Below are 20,159 nucleotides of genomic sequence, written 5' to 3' on the forward strand. Positions count from 1 at the left end.
AAAAAGAGAAACCTCCAGGGAATGTGCTCTACCAAAATAAAGGAAGTAAATTAAGAACAAAATGGGATCAAGAAAACAAAAATCCAAAATGTAATTGTTGAAGAGAGCCTGGCAGACTCCGGATGAGTCTCTGAGGAAAAACAAAAAACAATGAAATTGAAAGAAATCCTTACATGTTTCAAATCTTTTAAATAATGTAGATGAAATAGTGTTAGATTCACAATAAATTAAGCAAAAAAAGAAAAGGAAATTTGGAACTACAAAAAAATTTTTTTTAATTTATAAAAAGAAATTTGATCATGGTGGCCAAGCTGTAACAGTGTTTATGCAGTCATAATAATATAAACACTAGATATTAATTTAACAAAAAATTACATTTTTAAAATAATATCAAGAGGGGAGGAAGGAGATGGTAAATATGAGACATCTGTGAACACTAAATCTTCATCTTCCTTAGTAAAAAGTCAATCGATAGTATTTAAAGCTGAAAAATAAAACAGCCTTGTAAGCATATTTCACATGTGGAGGTAAATAACAGAAGAACAAGCTAGAAAAGTTGAAAGTATTTTCCTTCGGAAGTAGAATTACAGATTGGAAAGAAGTATGGCTAGGTATTTCTGTCATTATAAAACTTAGAGTATTATTTGACTTTTAATATTATATACATTTTAACTTAGATAATAATTTTAAAATTAGAATTAAATATTTATAATGCACATAGCACAGTTCCTGTACTGCCTAAGAACAAATTAGGTACTTAATAAATTATTACTACTAAGATTTTTTATTAACTCTCCTTCTAGTTGTTAAAATCATTGCTTATCCATTTCAAATGAAAAAGAATACATAAACCTACAAATCTAGGGAAGTTATTTGAAGTATCTGAAGTTATGTAGTTACTTAGTGGCCAGAACTGGAGTCCAGATTTCCTATCTCTTAGTTCTTTCAGTCACAACATGGAGGATTCAGAGAGGATCTTTGAGGTTATCCGTGGCTGACAAATATGGTTGCAAGCAGAGCTGTTCTTTCCTAGCCTAACCTCGTATCTGGCCCGATAACTAGTGTGTGATAGACAAATGGATAGAAAGACAAATAAACCTTAGGCCAAGTGATAACCTACCCTAAGATTTTACCTCTTCATCACGTAGCTTTTAACAATTCCTATATGTACTATGTATTCGTTTACTATTTATTCTCAGAAAGGAAGGATCCAGAGATTTAGCCAGAATCCAAAAGAAAGAGGTGCAATAGAAGTGTAGTTAAAATGAAACACCTTCAGGATGCTAATGATTGTGAAATCATTGAATTGATTTTGCTGTACTTTTGAAACTTTTTAGAACTTTAGAGAAATCTTTCTGCTGAATTTACATGGGCCCCAGCCAATTGCGGGGGTTATTGACTTCATCTAGCTCAATTTATTTATATTATAGATGGGAAAACTGAAAACAGTCAAGGGGAAATGGATTGCCAACATTTACCCAACATTTATAAACTGCCTGTTGGGGGAATGGCGGTCCTGGACCTAGAGATATTATTCAGAAGGAAGTTGGGAGGTGAGAGCATTAGGTAACTATCTGGTTGAGGAAGATAAAGAAGAAACTTGTTCACAAGTACAATTAAGATACTGTAAACTGAGCATGTAAGTTCCATGCCTAGGTTAGGTAATAAACACTATTGTATGACGATAATCATAGATCTCTTATTTTTTTGGAAAATTATTTTGAAGTCTGTGTTTTAAAGGAGAAAGTGCTGCATCCCATAAAGAATCAAGAATTTCTCATAATTCGAGTATAGTACTATATTAGGAGTCTCCAGAAAAACAGAACCAATAGGATACGTGTGTGTGTGTGTGTATGTGTACACAGATAGATAGATTTATTATAAGGAATTGGCTCGCATGGCTTTGGAGGCTGAGAATCCCAAGTTCTGTAGTTGGCATGCCAGAGACTCAGGAGAGACAGAATGTAGTTCGAGCCCAAATCCAAAAACCTGAGAACCAAGAGATGGTTTAGTCCAAGTCAAAAGGCTAGAAAGGTCTATGTCCCAGTTCAAGGCAGTCAGGCAGACGGACTTCCCTCTTATTCAGCCTTTTTGTTCCATTCACCTCTTCAACTGATTGGTTGAGGCCCACTAACATTAGCAGGGGCTGGTGGTGGGGAGTGGCAATCTACTTTACTCAGCCTAGGGATTCAAATCTTAATCTCATCCAGAAATACCTTCACAATCACACTCAGAATTAACATTTGACCAAATGTCTGGGCACCCTGTAATCCAGTCAAGTTGACATATAAAATTAACTGTCACAAGTACACAAAGGCTTAAGATAGAACTGAAATTATTGGAGCTTAAATGTAGAATAATGACAGAAAAACAAGAAATATAATGAAGAGAATGAAGGTATACGGAAAAAAATCTGTCAGTCAGTCAGTCTTTAAAGACCGCACTGAAGTCAGTAACACTGAATTATCATAGATCCTGGAACAAGAATTGTGGACATTATATTTGAAGAAGATCATGTTAACACTTAATATAGGAGACATTGGAGACATTGAAATTTAGAAAGCAGTAAGCAAAAAGCCCCAGAGGCCTACATTCAGATGAATACTGTGGAAGTAGAGAGCAAATTCAAGACCCTGAGCCAATTAAAACAACAAAATCAACAGAAGTTGGTGAAAATAAAATAGAGAAAAAAAAATTGTTCGATTGTTAGTGTCATTGATAGAAATGAGAAATTGAGAAGAGATTTATTTGTGGTCTCAAAGATGTAAAGTTTAAAGTGTACCTTTTATGCTCAACCTGCAAATAAAGTATCATAAAGTATTTAAAATGCAAACATGATGAGTGTTAATATGCTAGGGGAAATTATTTTCTTTGAAACAGTTGTTACAAGTATAATATTATTTTTAATTTACTTTGAAAAATAGAAATAATATTTATCAGAAACAAATAAATGCTGTAAGAGTTCCTTTTGTAGAATAATGCTTTTAGCAAAATATTTTACTAAGTTACAAATAAATCCATAAAGTTACTATCACCATACCTTTATCCATATAGTTAAAAAAATTTGTATACCCATTCAACCAATAATTGGTCTTAAAGGATTCCTCTGCTCTGTCAATTCTTGCATATTTTATAAATGCAATTAAATGTATACTACTTTAATTGTAATAAAAAAATCATAAAATGTACTATCATTTCATGTCATTTTAGTTACTGCCAGAAATACTTGTTGCAGTGAATAATGAAGTACAACTTCCATTTATTTTCAGGGATTAAAAAAATTGAGGGGTTTCTTACAATATATTGATAGAATCAACTTTTTTTTTTTTGAACACTGAAGGTATTAGAAATATTTCTTGATTCTGGTTTCCTGGTTCTAGTATTGTTTTCACGCTGAGTGCACCGGTCCTGAGCTCAGCCTCCTGTGGAACTGGACTGCCAGGCTGCTAACTTGCTTTTTAAGCTTACGTTGTTAAAGAGAAGTTTCTTTAGTCTTTTTGGTAATTGTAGACAAAAGTTCTAGAAGTTAGCCAGTGGGCAATACACACTTCAGTGTGATCATTGTAATTAGTTAAGAAGCTTGCCCTCCTCACTTTGTAGAAAAGAGGTGAGAGTGTGGAGGAGGTGATTTTGGAGTGTGGGACACGTCGGGGCCAGATGGGCTTGCGGTGCAGTAACGCAATGATAACTTTCAGCCCTGAGGACTCACTGCATGGGAGTCCAAGGCATACTGGAGGGTGCCAGCAGTGCCAGTGCTAGTGAGGGTACTAGGTTGGGTGAGGGAAATTAGTAAATAAGGTAGATGAAAGCTAAAGATAAAGTTTTCCTGCTAATTATGACAACATAACTGTGACATAAATTCCAGATCTCTACCATAGTTGTGTACTGGTTTCGAAAAGGTGTTTTAAAATGGCTAACTCTTCTATGTGTTTATTTTCCATTTTCTTCTTTTTTTTCCCTACTGAATGTGTTTATACACTGACATTTTGGAGAGTGTTATAAATACAGATTATTTACATGTATTGTGGATAAACAGTTGATTTATTGGGAAGACAATTTAGGGAGGTATACTTATCCTGGTCCTTTCTTAACATGAGTAAAATTACTTATATCTGTATAGTATTTTAGAGTTTTCAAATCATCACCATCCTCCATTTAAGAAAATAAAAAGTTACTTGACAGTGCGGCCTCCTGGTTCTCTGTGTCCAGACAAATGGATACTGAGCCCATATTCTTCTCCACATTGATTATGTGTATTTTATTCTGTCATAGAAATGTTTTTGTTTGAAAAAACACATGTACACATATTCCCCTGACATTCTTCCAGTTTTTATAAAAATATGTTCACATTTTTCCCACTGAAAACTTAGTTTCTTTCTGGGTAGATATATCATCTTTTTAAAAACCTTTCCCCCAAGATTTCTTTTTAAATGGTTCACAGTTAAATTTAAATTTCTATATTTAGGTAGAATTATGTTTATATACCAACCACCAGTATCCAGGAAATTCAGTGGTAAGGCTGACACATAGGGAGTTTATAGTCTATTTTGTAGTCTGTGTATTTAGACAAGGTTTGAAGCTTACTTAGCAAAATCTCTTGACCATTCAGAATTTCTTTAGTACAAATGCACTATTTGATTTCTTATACTTGTTAAGATAACAGTGTGTCATTTTTTAAAGATTAGTTCTTAGGAATATGTGTTAGATTTATTCCTTTCAAAGAAAGATGCATTCAGGAACAGCTTTTATATGTAAATATTTTTATAATATTGGATAGAGTTGGTTTGGTGCAATCACCATGGTTTGATCAAATTTGGAAGAAGTTACAGGCACATTTTTGTAGTGTTTTCTCCAGCATCTTTATTTTTTTCAGCTGGATGTATTTTATGTTCCTTCTAACTAATCAAAATAAGAAACTGATTTTGCCTGTGCCAAAAAATAGAACTATCATTTTTCACATTCTTTTATTTTCCAGGTCATTTTCAAGTAAGATTGTGTTTCTAGGACTTCTGAATCCCAGAAAACTCTCAACTTTGTAGATATAAGCGCCCAGATGAACATTTCAGGGGGAATCTAACTTTTCATGCAGTATGTTTTGTGTTGTGCATTCCAGATACAGTTAACTTTTTGTGTGTATGTGATTAGTGTGGAAAGAAATTAATGCAGTCCAGTATTATGATTTATGGACTGAATCCTTTGCCCACTGAAGACTTGCCAAAACTAAAACTATTTTTTTTCCTTTGGATATTAGAAACAGCTACTGTTTTTGTTGATCTTTTAAAGTTCTGAATGGGCCTATTTCAAATCATACCAGCATGGGAGCTCAGATTAATAATATACTTATTCAACTAGTGATACTGAGCGAAACCATTGCTCACATGGATATGAGGATAAAATTTCATAAAATTATTTTCAGGTGCATTAATGCATTTCTGGAAGCTGCATATGATTTTTCTTTTGCATGAAAGAAGTCAAGGATTTCTCTTTATTGTATCAGTTACAGGTGGGCGTATAAGTTAATTTAATTGCATTTTTTTATACCTTAAAACATAAGACATTTTGCTTTTAAAAGCAGTACTGTGATTGCTGGATTATTCCCAAAGGTTTTTAACTCTTAGAATGTTTATCTCTCTTGAGACATCTTGACTGTAGTATATTTAATTTAGATTATTGAGAAAAATTTCCTTTGTTGTTAGTTACAGCAAGCTGCTGAAGTTTCTCAGCTTCGGGGAGCAAGGGTAATCTCTGCTGAAGATCTTCTATTTTTGATACGCAAAGATAAGGTAATATAAAATAATTTCATCGTATTGAAATGCCAAGCTTGGTGATTAATTACACTTATGTAAGGAAGCTACCCTTGTTTTCTAGCTTTCACATTGGAATCATAACCGTTGAACTGATATTTGAGTCCTCATAGTTTGCACAACAAAATGGTTTACTACAAAAGAATTTATTTTTTATTTTTACATGGACAAGGGCACTTATGTAAAAGTGTGCTGACAACTAATTCTCACTTATCCTTAAATATATATTTAGACATTTTCATTGCTACATAATGTTCACTAGATATTGACCAGGTGCTTTGTTCTGGTAACTGGGATATAACTAAGTGGCATATTTATTTTTCTTCTAATTTTATACAGGCTTTCATAGAATAGTTTTTTTCACTTGAAATACAAAGTTTTTTCTGTGACACTGGTTAAAAGGAAAAAAGCAAATCAATCAAGATGAATATTGTATAAGATAAATGTATACCATAATATCTAGGTTTTTTAATAGTTAAAGATCTATCTTTCTTACTCTTTAAACTCTGGCATTAAAATATTTATGCTGGTATTTACATGTACAATTGTGTCATAACTATCTTCCAAGAGTAGCTAGTTTGAAAATATTTTGTGACATTTTGCATGTTTTTAATAAAATTTTCATCTAAAAGTTACATGTGGAAAAACTAACTGAATAACCACAGCATGTTATGGTAGACTCTAACCCAAGTGAGCATGCAGTGCTTAGTTCCTAATGTTCCATCTTTCATTTCTCCATTGTTTTCCCCTGGCATTTTAATTACATTTACCCATTTTTGTATGTGTGTGGCTCTGGTTTTTATCAGAAGGCATCATCCCATCTGACCTTCTGGATATCCTGGTTAACATCCTTTCTGTGATACCCAGTTACTTTATATCTGTGAAACCTTTCCTTCTGACTGACTGAAGATTGACTAAACTTGGATGACTAAACTTCTCTTCCTTCTGCAGTGGGATTCAGAGATCTACAAACTGCACCTTGACCAGTCTACCATTAAATTTTATAAATTTTTAGTTCATTAACTCTTATATGGTATGAGGACTATAAAGAGAAAAGAAATGTCTTCACTATCAAGAAGCTATAATCTGGTTTAGGAAATCTGTATGATTTAGTTGAAGAAGCGTTTTGAGACTCACAGCATTTTAAGGTTGTGTGATTAGATTGGAGAGGCTGTAGGATTTGTTGAAGTGGCGGTTTCTGCCTAGGGTGAGACGCATGCAGCTATATGCAGCTATATGTAGAATGGAACTAACCAGGATGCAGGCTCAGTAATCAAGGCAAACTGTGATTAGTATGATGGCTCTGAAAGTGGATGGGAAGGAAGAATTCAGAGAGATGGTGAAGAGTAAGAATGTTCAGGATTTAGTGACTTCATTAGGAAGACGGAGAAGTAGGCACCATATAGCAGTGGTGCTGTGAGGAAAGAGCCTGAAGGTGCCGTTGGCAGGAGCAGGGACCTTGAGCCAAGATCCTTTACGAAGGCAGCTGGAGGGCAGTGGAGTTCGCATCAGTACTTTACAGAATATGTCCAGTCAGTTTTTCTTTTTCATCGACAGAGGTAAACAAGCCAGCACAAAAAATAGTCCACATTGACACTTTTTCCTGCCTTTCGGGGAAGTCAAAGTTTTAAATCCTATGGAAACTTCAGGAATACACACTGATTGTCAAAACCCTTCTATTGTCTAGAAGGACTGTTAATCAGAACCTTTTTAGCAACCAAGAGCCGAGCTGTAATATGATAGTTGCCAGTATTCTCATCTTTCTCCTCAAAATAATAATTTTATTTATATGCTGGTGCGTTCCAAACAGAATTTAAAGTAGTTTACATGACTGTAATATGAGACAAAATAAAATCTAAAGTACTGAATTTTCAGGAATCAGAGGAAAGAGAAAAAAAGGATAGCAAACACCTATATACAGGTATATGTTTTTTCTCTTAATAATTCTGGTTTATATTCAAGCAGAAGTCATTGACTGCCTACTATGTTTTACATACTGCACTAGGCAGCTTCACTCATTTTCTCATTTATTCCTCACAATAGTCCTCTAAGGTAAGTACTTTACTTACTTTGTAAATAAGGAAACTGGGGTTCAGAAGTCATGTTCTACTTCTGGTCCTGCTATAAGCTCCAGTTGTGAGACTATCTTTAACCTCAGTTTCCCTATATATAAAAAGGAGATGATTATATTTGTCTGTATCTCAGGGCTATTGAAAATTTCAAATAGAATGCATGTAAAAGAGCTTTGTAAAATACAATTTATTTCAGCTGTCATTAGGAATCTTAAACATGAAGATCAGGAACCAGTAATAATCCATTCTAAGTGTAAGCATACAACAGATGACAAAGTATTATCAGTTACTTTTAAAGTTAAACAGTATTATAGTCTTCTAATAAACCTAAAGAAAGCCATCATTAAGACTCAACTATCATTCATCAGCTTTGAGTTTCATAAAAATATGTTTCTCAGATTACAGAATGTTTTCCAGAAATATAAAACATAAACCAACTCTTCTAAATAAAAGCTTCTCAGAGAATAAAAAAACAATAAAAAGGAGAGTGCTTGGCTTTTTAAAGCAGTTGTTACAAACTCCTTGTCTAGCTGTTTGTAAATCATTTTAAAAAATAAAATTTGGTTCTGAATGTGTACAAAATTCCATAAAGTCAGTATTTTCAGCATAGTGTGTAGAGTTTATCACAATCTTCAGAAGGAATTTAACCAAAAAAACCAAAAAAACAAAAATCATTGTGATTCTGGAGTATCTGGATACTTGCAAATGAAAAGTGCTTTTAAAAATGCTAGTGTTGTAGCTTTTATGTTTAATTTGATGACTAAATTTTGTATTCACAGTACTATGCTGAGAATTGCTATACCCCCCCCTGCAGTGATCCTGGGGTACACGTTATTAAATTTAGTTATCACAATAGTCTTTAATCAGTAAAGCGAATGTATGTGTAAGGTTTTTTATTTACTTATTTCATATTTTTAATAGAAAAAACTTAGAAGACTGCTAAAATACATGTTTTTCCGAGACTACAAATCAAAGATTGTCAAAGGCATCGACGAGGATGATCTTCTGGAAGGTAACTTAAAGCACTAAATGAAAACCAATATAACACATGTATGCTGATGACACATTTATACAATGTCAATGTAGATATTCCCATCACAGTAGAATATACGTACTTCTGTTAAATAATGTAGTTTAGAAACTGTCCAAATATTTATATAGTTGGCAGTTAAATCTTGTATTTTCCAATTATGTGACTTCAGAGTAATCTGGTATTTTAATTCTTTTTTTAATAAAATGACCTGCTTTATACCAGAATATCATGAAACTAAGAAAATTGTGTTGATTTAAAACATAATTGATTTTAGCAAGCATAATTTTTCTGTCCTGAATGGAGGGAGCTAGAACTATTATATCTTTGAAATTGGCATGTATGGTTTTTTGTTAATTTATTATAGAAATTATCTGATATGTTTTATAATGTAAAGTCACCTCATTTTAATGTGTTATTTCTGTGCTGTTTGAAATCTAACAAAAAGTCTGACACAGAGTGGGAAATTTTCCTTAGCTGATTTTCCAACTCAATTCCCCATTTTAGGATATTTAAAGAAAATATTTATGTTGCAAAATCAGACAGTGATAAGCTGAAAATGTATAATTATTAAATAATACTTATTAATCAAAATAAATATGTTGTATTTTTGAAGTAATTCATCTATTTTGTATTGAATATAGTCACTGCATTGTAGTATCCTTTGCTAGTAGATACACTGATAAAGTAGCTAAACAAACTCTACTGTATTCAGAAGAATTCCAGAAAATTGCTCAAAACCAACTGAAGAGTTAACTAAATTTGAAAGAGAACCAGTTACTTTCATTGATCCTCAGTAAGTCAGCAAGTGTAATGACGATGCCAAAAAAAATTCTGATCAAATGTCTAATCAGTGTTGTCTATTTAATATTCCTGCAGTTCTCATAGAATTTAACTCCAAATGAATTTAAATGCTTCCCTTTATGGAGAGCATAAAGAATACAGACTTGGAGCAAAACAGACCTAAATTCCTATTAATCCCAGTTCTCTGCTTTCTTTCTATGTGTCCTTGAGGGTCAGTTTTCTCATTTGTAAGTCATAAATTATACTACTGACCATGAGAGTTCAACATAATGTATGAAAAGCACCTGATACATTCCCGCCACTGAATAAGTGATAGCTGTTAATACTATGCTTCGAATACCAAGAAGCTCAGAGTAGTGAGACTAGTATTCAGTTTTACTAACACTGTCATATCAGTTTGATGCCCTCTCCTCCTTAGTTATTTCAAACCTCTCCTCTTTATCATTTAAATTTTCTAATCTTGTGTGTCTCATATAAAGTTTTAAAATACAGTTGACCCTTGAACAATGCAGGGGTTAGGGGTGCCAACTGTCTGTACAGTCAAATCTGCCTATAACTTTACAGTTGGCCCTCCATGTATGCGGTTCCATGTCCCCAGATTCAACCAGCCCCATAGAGTCACGTAGTACTGTAGTACGTATTTAATGAAAAAATTCATGTGTAAGTGGATACACGCGGTTCAAACCTGTGTTCTTCAAGGGTTCACTGTAGTTGATATAATTTGTAAGATAAAATACTCAGGTAAAATACATCTAATACTGAGATGGGAGTTCTAGAGTGGCCTTGTGAGGAACATGGTAGACTCTTTTCCCAGTGAAACACATTTAACTGGTGAACATTTTAAAAAATAATAGTTTAAAATCTTTAGAAATTGTCCTAAGGGCAGACAGCAAATGGAGAAACATATTCAAAAAAATCTACTAAATCTAATTAAGAACAGTGAGAGTCTGTTGTGTTTGAGCCACAATATACTCCCCTCATTTCTCTCCTCCCCTCCTACCCTGCTGCCCCAGATCAAAATGATAGAAGCTTTACTCTGGGCAAATGTGTCCAAGAACCATGGGCACCTGCTTCTCTACCTCCCAATCTAGGGTGACAGGTTCACCCCAAGAGGGGCAGGAGATCAGCATCTCTCATCTCCTTCATCTCTGTGTTGCAGAACCTCTGTGCTAGGCAAGCACAGCTAAAAGGACTGGGCCTTCCTCTCATCTTCTAGTCATAGGGAAGCTCTACCCCAGATGGACCCTGCTCGCCGCATCCTGGCTTGCTCACAGGGAATAAGCTTCACACCAGAAGAGACAAGCCTTGAAGACAAGGGGCTGCCATCTCTGTCCAGATCCTCACTCTTAGATCCAGGAGAGTCTTTCAGGGAGAAGCTGCTTGCTATTCCCAACCCCAGCTCTAGTACTGAAGTACAAAGATTCAGCTTGTAAGAGAGAGCCAGCCCTTAATAACAGAGAGCTCTGCACCTCTCCCTGTAGGGACTGACTATTTGGAAAAGAACATTTGAAGTTCATGGCTAAGGGTGTTTTAAAACAATGGAGATCCTGGTGGTGAACAATTAAGGGGAAGCTGGTCACTCTGTGATACTACTAACAACAAACAAAACAGTGCACCGGCTAAAAGTTTAACAAAGGAAAGAGATAGCTAAAAAGAGTCTTCCTGGGGTCAGAGCAAAACTTAAAGGCTGGCCAACCTTGACTCTGCAGAGTGACCTGAAATTATTTAGATTAATCTGTGGAGCAATTTATGCCCAAGAGTATTATCAAAACAATAGAACTGTCAGCCAGCAGTTAGTGGAAGGTAACAGCTGTGTATGATACCAATAGAGTCACACCAGCCAGAAACTTAGTGGAGAGATCAGGAAAAGTGACAGGTAAAGAGAACTTGACTAAAACCACAGTCATCCCTGGTGATTGAGGAGACTGTTCACATGCTCAAGGCTGTACCCTCTGAGGAGCAACATCCAAGGCTGCACACCGAGAGGGAAAGAGACTTTACTGAATTAGCCCAGCCAAGTCACTAAGCAAATAAACAACCAAACAAGCAAACAATAACAACAAGCCCCAGGAAGGAGAGGGAATAATTATCTAGAGTTGCTCCAATATATTACCTAAAATGTCCATTTTCAACAACAACAACAAAATACTAGACGTTCAAAGAAACAGATATGTATGATCCATGAAAACAGGAAGAATAAGCAGACAACACAAACTGCCTTTGAGGGGGTCCAGATGTTAGGCTTAGCAGACAAAAACTTTAAATAGCTATTATAAATGGTGTTCAGAGAACTAAAAGAAACCATGTGTAAATAACAAAAGGAAGGTATGGTTACTGTGTCTCACAAAATAGAGAATATCAATTAAGAGATAGAAATTATAGAAACAAGTGGAAATACTGGGGTTGAAAAGTACAATGACTGACATGAAAAATTCAGTAGAGGGGCTCAATAGTAACTTTGAACTAACAGAAGGAAGAATCAGTGAACTTGAAGACAGATTGTTAAAGATTATACAGTCTAGGGCTTCCCTGGTGGTGCAGTGTTTGAGAATCTGCCTGCCAATGCAGGAGACACGGGTTCGAGCCCTGGTCTGGGAGGATCCCACATGCCGCGGAGCAACTAGGCCTGTGAGCCACAACTACTGAGCCTGCGCGTCTGGAGCCTGTGCTCCGCAACGGGAGAGGCCGCGACAGTGAGTGAGAGGCCCGCGCACCGTGATGAAGAGTGGCCCCCGCTCGCCGCAACTGGAGAAGTCCCTCGCGCAGAAACGAGGACCCAACACAGCCATAAATAAATAAATAAATAAATAAATAAATAAATTTATAAAAAAAAAAAGATTATACAGTCTAAAGAACAAATAGAAAAAAGAATGAAGAAAAATTAATAGTGCTTCAGAAAAATATGAGACACCATTAAGTGAGCCAGCATATGCAATGGGACTACAAAAGGGAAGGAAAGAAAAAAAGGAGCAGAAAAAATATTCAAAGAAATAACGATGGAAAACTTCTCAACCTTGGTGAAAATTATTAATCACATCCAAACAGCTCAGCAAGCTCCAAGTAGGATAAACATATAGCGATCCACACTCAGACACATTCTAGTAGAAATGCTGAAAGACAAAGACAAAAAGAAAATCGTGAAAGACGAGAAAATCACCTCATCAAATACAGTGGAACCTCAACAATATCAACAGCCGACTTCTCATTAACAATACAGGTCAGATAGCAGTGGGATGACATATTCCAAGTGCTGAAAAGAAAAACTGTCAACAACAAATATGTCAAGAAACATGTTCAGCAAAACTGTGTTTCAAAAATGAAGGCAAAATAAAGATATTCTCAGATACACTAAAACTGGAGAATTTTTTTGCTAGCAGACCCATATAAAAAATACTAAAGGAAGTTATTCTGGCTGAAAGCAAGTTGTACCAGACAACAATTTGAATCCAGACCTACACACACCACACACACACACACACACACACACAACAAAGAGTATCTATAAAGATAATTATGTAGGTAAATATAAGAGAATATATAATTGTGTTATTTATTTTCCTTTCTTCTCTTAATAGATTTAAAAGCAATTGTATAAAACAAGATATATAATTGTAATATTGGGTCTATAATATATAGATGTATAATATATTTGATAGTAGCAACATGAGTGAGGTGGGTGGTAACAAAGCTGTATTGGAGTAGGGAGTGACAGTTTTTTTATTCACCCTAAGATGTTTGGGTTGTCTTTATTTGGTATAGGAGCACGTAATTTGTCACATTAAAAAATAATCTAGCTCTTCCTCACTAATTCACACTGATACTTTTGTGTATTAAACTGTATTAATTACCTTTTGCAATATTACATTCCTTCCTGGCTTTTTGCAGTAACTTTCTCAGAGTTATGTTTTGCTTCTAAATAAGTATGGTAGTTTTATCTCTTATGAGAAAAAGAGTAAGATCTCATCCCATAGGTTTCAAATATATTGCCACAGTAGTGTACCTAGTATTTTCTTCTTTTAATTTCATGTCTCAATCCTGATGTTTTTTATTTATGTCTTTGTTTTTATTTATTTTCTTAATTAGGCTTGCTGTAGCAGGATTCTTTTTCCAAATCTGAGAGCCTTTCCTTTTTCTTTTTTTTGTAAGGAACTTTAATCAATCCATTCACACTTATTGTGCTAATTGATCATTTGGTTTTATTCTCTCAATCTTATTCATGACATAAATAGATGATTTAATTCTGCATGACATATGCTTTTGTTTTGGATGCAAGGATTCTCCTTATGAAGATTATTTTGAGAGAATTCCAGTTCTGAATTTTATATGCAGTATTCAATACATATGATGATTGGGGCTGATGTAACCTATTTAAGAACATTTCTTTTTTCCTTCCCTTATCTTCATGAAGACAAATTGAGTGGCAGTAATAATGCGAACAAAAGACAAAAAATCGCTCAAGACTTTCTCAACTCTATAGACCAAACAGGAGAACTCTTGGCAATGTTTGAAGATGATGAAATTGATGAAGTTAAACAAGAAAGAATGGAGGTATAGTACATGCTTCCCTTTTTAGGGTAATAGAATAACTGCAGTGCATATACTATTTGGTTCTATTCTTATGTTCTTTAAATGTGGTCTGAAATGTCCAAATCAGTGGTTTCATGTCTGAAGGCAGCATTGTACAGTGGAGTAACCCTGGAAAGGATGTCAAACTCTGCCTTCATAGCTGACTTTGGGAAACAACTTCAGTTTTCTGTTTCTTTGTTTCCTCCTTTGAATATGAGTAGGTTTCCCTAAGCTTCCTTCTGGATCTTACTTTTACTGATATTATTTTATTCCGTAAAAGCTAGTTTATGATTAAATATTTACTTAGTTTTTGTACCAAAGCATCCAGTTATCTTTGTGGACAAAGGTAATCCTTACTGCTTTTGTGTTGGCATGTAGTGTGAAGAGCTATTTTTCCAGTTGTAGTTGCAGCCTCTGGTTGGACTCACCAGATAAGGTAGGATCCAGGGCAATTCCATGCTTTATATCACTGTAAAACACAGTTAGTGACATGTGTTTGGATTCCCTGGGTATGTTTTAACAATGAATATGAAAATTGTATGCCTTCTATTTACCCTAGCTTTCTATTCCTAAAATGGTTTCCTTAAATACTTGTGGAAAAATAAAAGTAGTGATTGATTTCATCTGAGTGCCTTCCAAAATATAAGGCATTATTCTTATCATTCTTATTCTTATAATACTTTTACATGTAAAAAAACAAATCTCCATTTTTCCCCTTCTCTTTAAATTGGTCAAGAAAGGTAATTCCAGAGCTCCGAAAAGATCGTGCTAAGTGCTGACTTTATCGTAGTCTGTGCATGCTAAAAATATAATTATTTCATGTTAAATTTTGGAGGAAGTCCAATAGACATATATGCTTTATAAAATTTAACCACCTTCTTTAAAGAATTAGTATGCTTAGATCATGAACTGTGATCTAAAGGCAATGTTCTTCTTAGGTATCAATTACCTTAGAAATGTGTGGTTATCTTGGTTTGAGGCAACTGCAAATGATTTTAGTTCGCCTTGGGCCAAAAACATGCTAAGTTGTCCAACGCAGATGATAAACATGTATTTCTGATGTCATTATGGCCTAAACAGGATATGATTGTTTCGTGGCATGGTTTCACTTATGATGCATTACACAGAGAGCAAATATTGTTTATGCTTTATTTTTTAAACATTTTTATATTATACAAATGGGCATTAAGAAAAATTTATTAAGGAAGGACTCTACAGAAAACATTAGTAAAATTGAACAAGTAGCCTTTCAGTTTTGAAGGGAAGATCTCTGTCAACCAAGCCTATTGCCCGGAAGGGCATTTCACAGTCAAGGAGAAGAGAAGAAATGGAGCATGTTGTAACACTGAGCTCATAATAGCAGGCTACTGTAGGCCTGGAGGAGTGATGAGCCAGTAAGGTACAAGTTCAAGTGAATAAAATATTTGGAAGTGCAGGATAGAAAAAGCTTGGGAGCTTATGTGGTTTATATTTCTCTCCCCTGTAGTTATATTGTATATTACATAGTGGTAACCAGGATAATAAAATATCAGTAGTTGATAAAAATAGTTACAAGAAAGTCAGCTTCACCTATACAATAAAAATTAGATTGGCAGTTTCTCTAAGCTTTGTATCATAACTAAAATCTCTAACCAAGATAACAAAGAGTAGTTTTGAGATTCTCTTCATCCAAATAATAGAGTTTAAACTGGATTTTAAAATGCTGAACTTGTAGACATAACTATAGACAGTAAAAAGTGGAACCGTTAAGAGCATAGGCCTTGCCTGCTTCTAATTTGACAGGTTATAGTTTCAAGCGTAAACCACAACTGTGGCAGTCCATATGAAACCACTTTGGACTCACAGACTGCAATCCCTTGCTTTTAAAGTGCAGTAGAATAATCAGTCCTGGCATCACTCAGTGATTTAATTTTCCTCTAAGCATCACTTACAGTTGTAGAAACTTTGTTTACTACCTTCTCCCCTAGAATGTATGAAAATGGTATGGACCTACCAACAAAGCTTGTTATTGGTTTTTTTTTCTTTTTTTTTCATTTAAATGTAATTTAGAAGACAAAAAAAATTTATAGACACAAGCTCACTTGGGACCCTAGATTTTTCTCAAAATATTGAGCAAGCATATGAAAAACTGAGTTCTTTCCCATTGTTTTCAGCTGATTTCTTTGTGTGCCTGGCTTTGTGTTTTACTCATAATTTACTTCATTAAGTATTATGTGATTTGAAATATAAAAAATGTCTGAATTTTTATATCCATTTCTACTTGCTAGTCCATTATCATATTAACTAATGCTTACCCCATTTATTTTTCTCCAGCACCAAATTTTTAACACTTTGCTGTGTGTGTAGTAGAGATCTGTGTGATCCATGACCTCTGAAGACCCTTCTAAATTATCAAATAAAGATTAAATAATGTTCAGAATTGCTTTAGTGTATTTGAGGGACTGGGAAAGAGAAGCAGGGAAATGTTAAGCATAATACATATAAATACAACTCCCCTCCAACCACCCCTCAGACCCCCTAAACCCACCCCAGAATGACCCACGTGTGTTTGGCTGTTGATCCTGTTTCTTACATTCTAAGTTTTTGAGATTTAATCAACTAAATGTGACTGTGTCAACCAAAGGCCAAGGAAGGGTCACTAAAGCCTGCAGATAGCTTTGTGTTTTCTTACCAGAGGACCTGTGGTCACTCACAGAATAGCTTGCCTAACACCCCACTGCTCTACTGTGAAGGAACTTGGAGAAGCTCAAGTTTGTCATTAATCAAGTAAAATATCTGGTCTACTGAACCTGCTAGGTTTTGTGAAGAAGATGTAAATAAGGAACGCCTAAAAAATTGGGTGAACTCTCTACCTTCTGACTAACCCTCAAACTGGTAAAATAAACAGGAGAACAAAGATTAGAGCTCACCAAAGAGCAGCCTTTAAACAGCTTAGGGGGCTGAAAATCCCAAGTGACTGTTTATCTTGTGTTTTTAAGTTAGAGGCCTAATTCTGGAATCTAGAGAAAAAGCAGAATGGAATACGTAAAATGTAAGGCAGCTTAAAAATTGTTTGACTGAAAGTTGAGTAAGATCCCAGGTGGTCATCTGAATTTAACCTGAAGTGACTAGTCATAGATTTTTTTTTTTTTAATATACCCCTTTTTAATTAATTATTTATTTATTTTGGCTGTGTTGGGTCTTCGCTTCTGTGCGAGGGCTTTCTCTAGTTGCGGCAAGCGGGGGCCACCCCTCATCGCGGTGCGCGGGCCTCCCACTATCGCGGCCTCTCTTGTTGCGGAGCACAGGCTCCAGACGCGCAGGCTCAGTAGTTGTGGCTCACGGGCCCAGCTGCTCCGCGGCATGTGGGATCCTCCCAGACCAGGGCTCGAACCCGTGTCCCCCGCATTGGCAGGCAGACTCTCAACCACTGCGCCACCAGGGAAGCCCTAGTCATAGATTTTTTAAATACAAAGTTTCTCATAAAGGTTGAATGATCACAGAAATCAGGTATACCATTCAGTTATGCTCCAAGTGTAATAAGCTTATGATCCCTGGGGGTTTTGAGTCCCAGTGTTATAGTTTTTGGAGCTCAGTAGACTGGAAACCTCGGTGAGAGAGGTGGATGACTATAGAAGTTCTCCATTTTCTCCTGTTTATGAAATGTGATAGTTCAACACTTCCCCTTTTCTATCTGTCATGGATTTTTAGTTATAAAGGAAAGTAAAATAAAATGCCTTCAAGACTGAGTTCAAATATAATATCTTAGATAAGATTTATCATCAAAAGGCTAATCCCAATAAGATAAATGTTTACAAATACCAAAAAACTTGAAAAGATTGAGTTAAAAAACTGAAACCCAGAACAAAGTTTAAAATGTACATATATATGGGATTAAGAAATGCAGAATTTATATACTAGAGAGATATAGTTTATATACATATATACATTCATGATATATATAAATATGCATATATATTTACACACATGCATATACTATGCCTACATGTGTGTATGTATGTATCTTCCAAAACCCCTCCCACCCACAGCAGCTGATAGGATGACATGCCCTGATTGGCTTAGCCTAAGTCATATGCTCCATCTCCAAAGAGGGTGCAGTTAACCTCTGTAAAAGCATGGATCCCTGAAGCTTTAGGAAGAAGGAATGGATGCTGGAAAGGCAGCCACGAAGGTTCTTAAGTGTAAAGGACCTCTACGTTATGTGTAAGAATTGAGAGTGGTGCATCACAATCTTGACTCTCTGCTCAGATCTCTGGGAAGTTTTCCCTAAGAGACAGCGTGTTAGAATGAGTGGAAATCATTTTCTTTGGATTCAGGCAAACCATCCACCCATCCTTTCACTCTTTAATTCATTCAGCATTTATTTGAGCTTCTTTTGTAAATCAGTCACTATTTCTAGGTCCTGAGCTTATGACTATGAAAAAGACAAAATATGGTTTCTGCCCTCACAATCCTTTAGTAGTAACTGGCAAATCAAAAGGTAACTAAGTACTCTGGTGAGGGGAATACAAGCCCAATAAATGGTTGCCATTTTTATTATTATTACTATATTTGATCTTGAATTTTGAACCCTCTAGGTGGATTATTGGTTGTGTGATGGAGCCATGTATATTCTATTTCACTTGCTATTTTATTTGAAATTTTGTTTATCCTGAAGTAAAGCACATTACATCTTCAAGAAGTTTTTTATTATTAACTTCAGACAGGTCCATAGAATTAACTTCAGTGTGGTTTGCTGAAGAGGACACAGAACAGAAAAATTAGAAGTAGGCTCCATTTTAAAACATGAAATAGTGTAATATGTCAGGATTAGTTTCTGAAAGAGATTCAAGAGAACACATCAGTATGTCTTTTTTATTCTTTTGAAAGTAACTTCTGTTCAGATAATTTAAAAATACTCTATGAAATCATTCTTCAGGGAATATTAATAGAAATACCACCCAAAACCTTTGGTAATTCTAGCTACACAGAGCAGAATTAATGTAACTTAGTATATGTTTTTCTGGCCTAGAAACTGCAGAACAGGGAGTATTACGTGACTTTAGGAGAACCCAAAGTTTGGTGTAATGTGTAGCTCTGAAACTGATTTCCAACTCTATCAAACTACTTTTTATCCACACCTTCTGATTATGTAATGGTAGAGATCTGTATATTCATTACCATAAAACATCTGGAGAAGACATTTTTCAATTAATGACATGAAAAGTAAGTTACAGATCTTATAAAAATAGAACATTCCCTAACTCTTACCCAGGTACTTATCATTCTGTAGCTTAACACATCAGATTGGACAGATGGTTCTCAAGGGATTCTTTTAGGCTTTTCTTAACCATGTGAACTGAGGGTAGAGTCAGACTTCTGCTTTGCTCAGAGTGCCCCACATACCAGGTGTGAAGCTAGAAGTGGTTGGGTGGTGGTGGTAGTAGTTTAATCATTCTCTTACATTCAAGATGTTTAATCTGTTGGGTTATGCTTTGCTATAGAAAAATTTTAGAGCAAGATCAGTCAAATAACTACCATCTTTATGATAAAAAATTTAGTATCACTTCCATTTTTATCTTCCACCCTCAGACCCATTTAGAATTTTTTGCTATTTAGTGTGGGTGAAGTTTAAAAGATTCTTCTCCCTGCCCTTTCCCTAGTCTATTGAGGAGTAAAATACATGGTAACAGCATTGAAACAGTACTCATAGTAGTCATATTTCCTTTAATGCAAATCAGGGCTTATGATCTGATGTCCACAAGTATCTTTTGTTATGGAGACAGCATATTTTAAATCAGGCCTTGGTAGTAAAATATAGGAACAGTGATTGCCATTCACTTCCACCTTCCCCACCGAGGAGTTTCAGCTTCAGTAAAGTAGAGAATCATTTCTAGGGTGAAG

At 35.2% G+C, this 20,159-nt stretch overlaps 1 protein-coding gene across 5 annotated transcripts in view; it reads left to right on the plus strand.

The window, feature by feature from the left end:
- Positions 1-20,159, plus strand: part of SUPT3H (SPT3 homolog, SAGA and STAGA complex component) — a 447,882-nt gene that overhangs the window by 268,301 nt on the left and 159,422 nt on the right. For all 5 annotated transcript variants that reach the window (XM_061195027.1, XM_061195026.1, XM_061195028.1 and 2 more), the window contains 3 exons: positions 5,697-5,783; positions 8,798-8,888; positions 14,119-14,258. In XM_061195027.1, coding sequence (XP_061051010.1) covers positions 5,697-5,783; positions 8,798-8,888; positions 14,119-14,258 — 318 coding nt within the window. The remainder of the gene's footprint in view (positions 1-5,696; positions 5,784-8,797; positions 8,889-14,118; positions 14,259-20,159) is intronic.

The sequence above is a fragment of the Eubalaena glacialis genome, chromosome 7 (assembly GCF_028564815.1).
Source record: "Eubalaena glacialis isolate mEubGla1 chromosome 7, mEubGla1.1.hap2.+ XY, whole genome shotgun sequence".
Lineage (NCBI taxonomy): Eukaryota > Metazoa > Chordata > Mammalia > Artiodactyla > Balaenidae > Eubalaena > Eubalaena glacialis.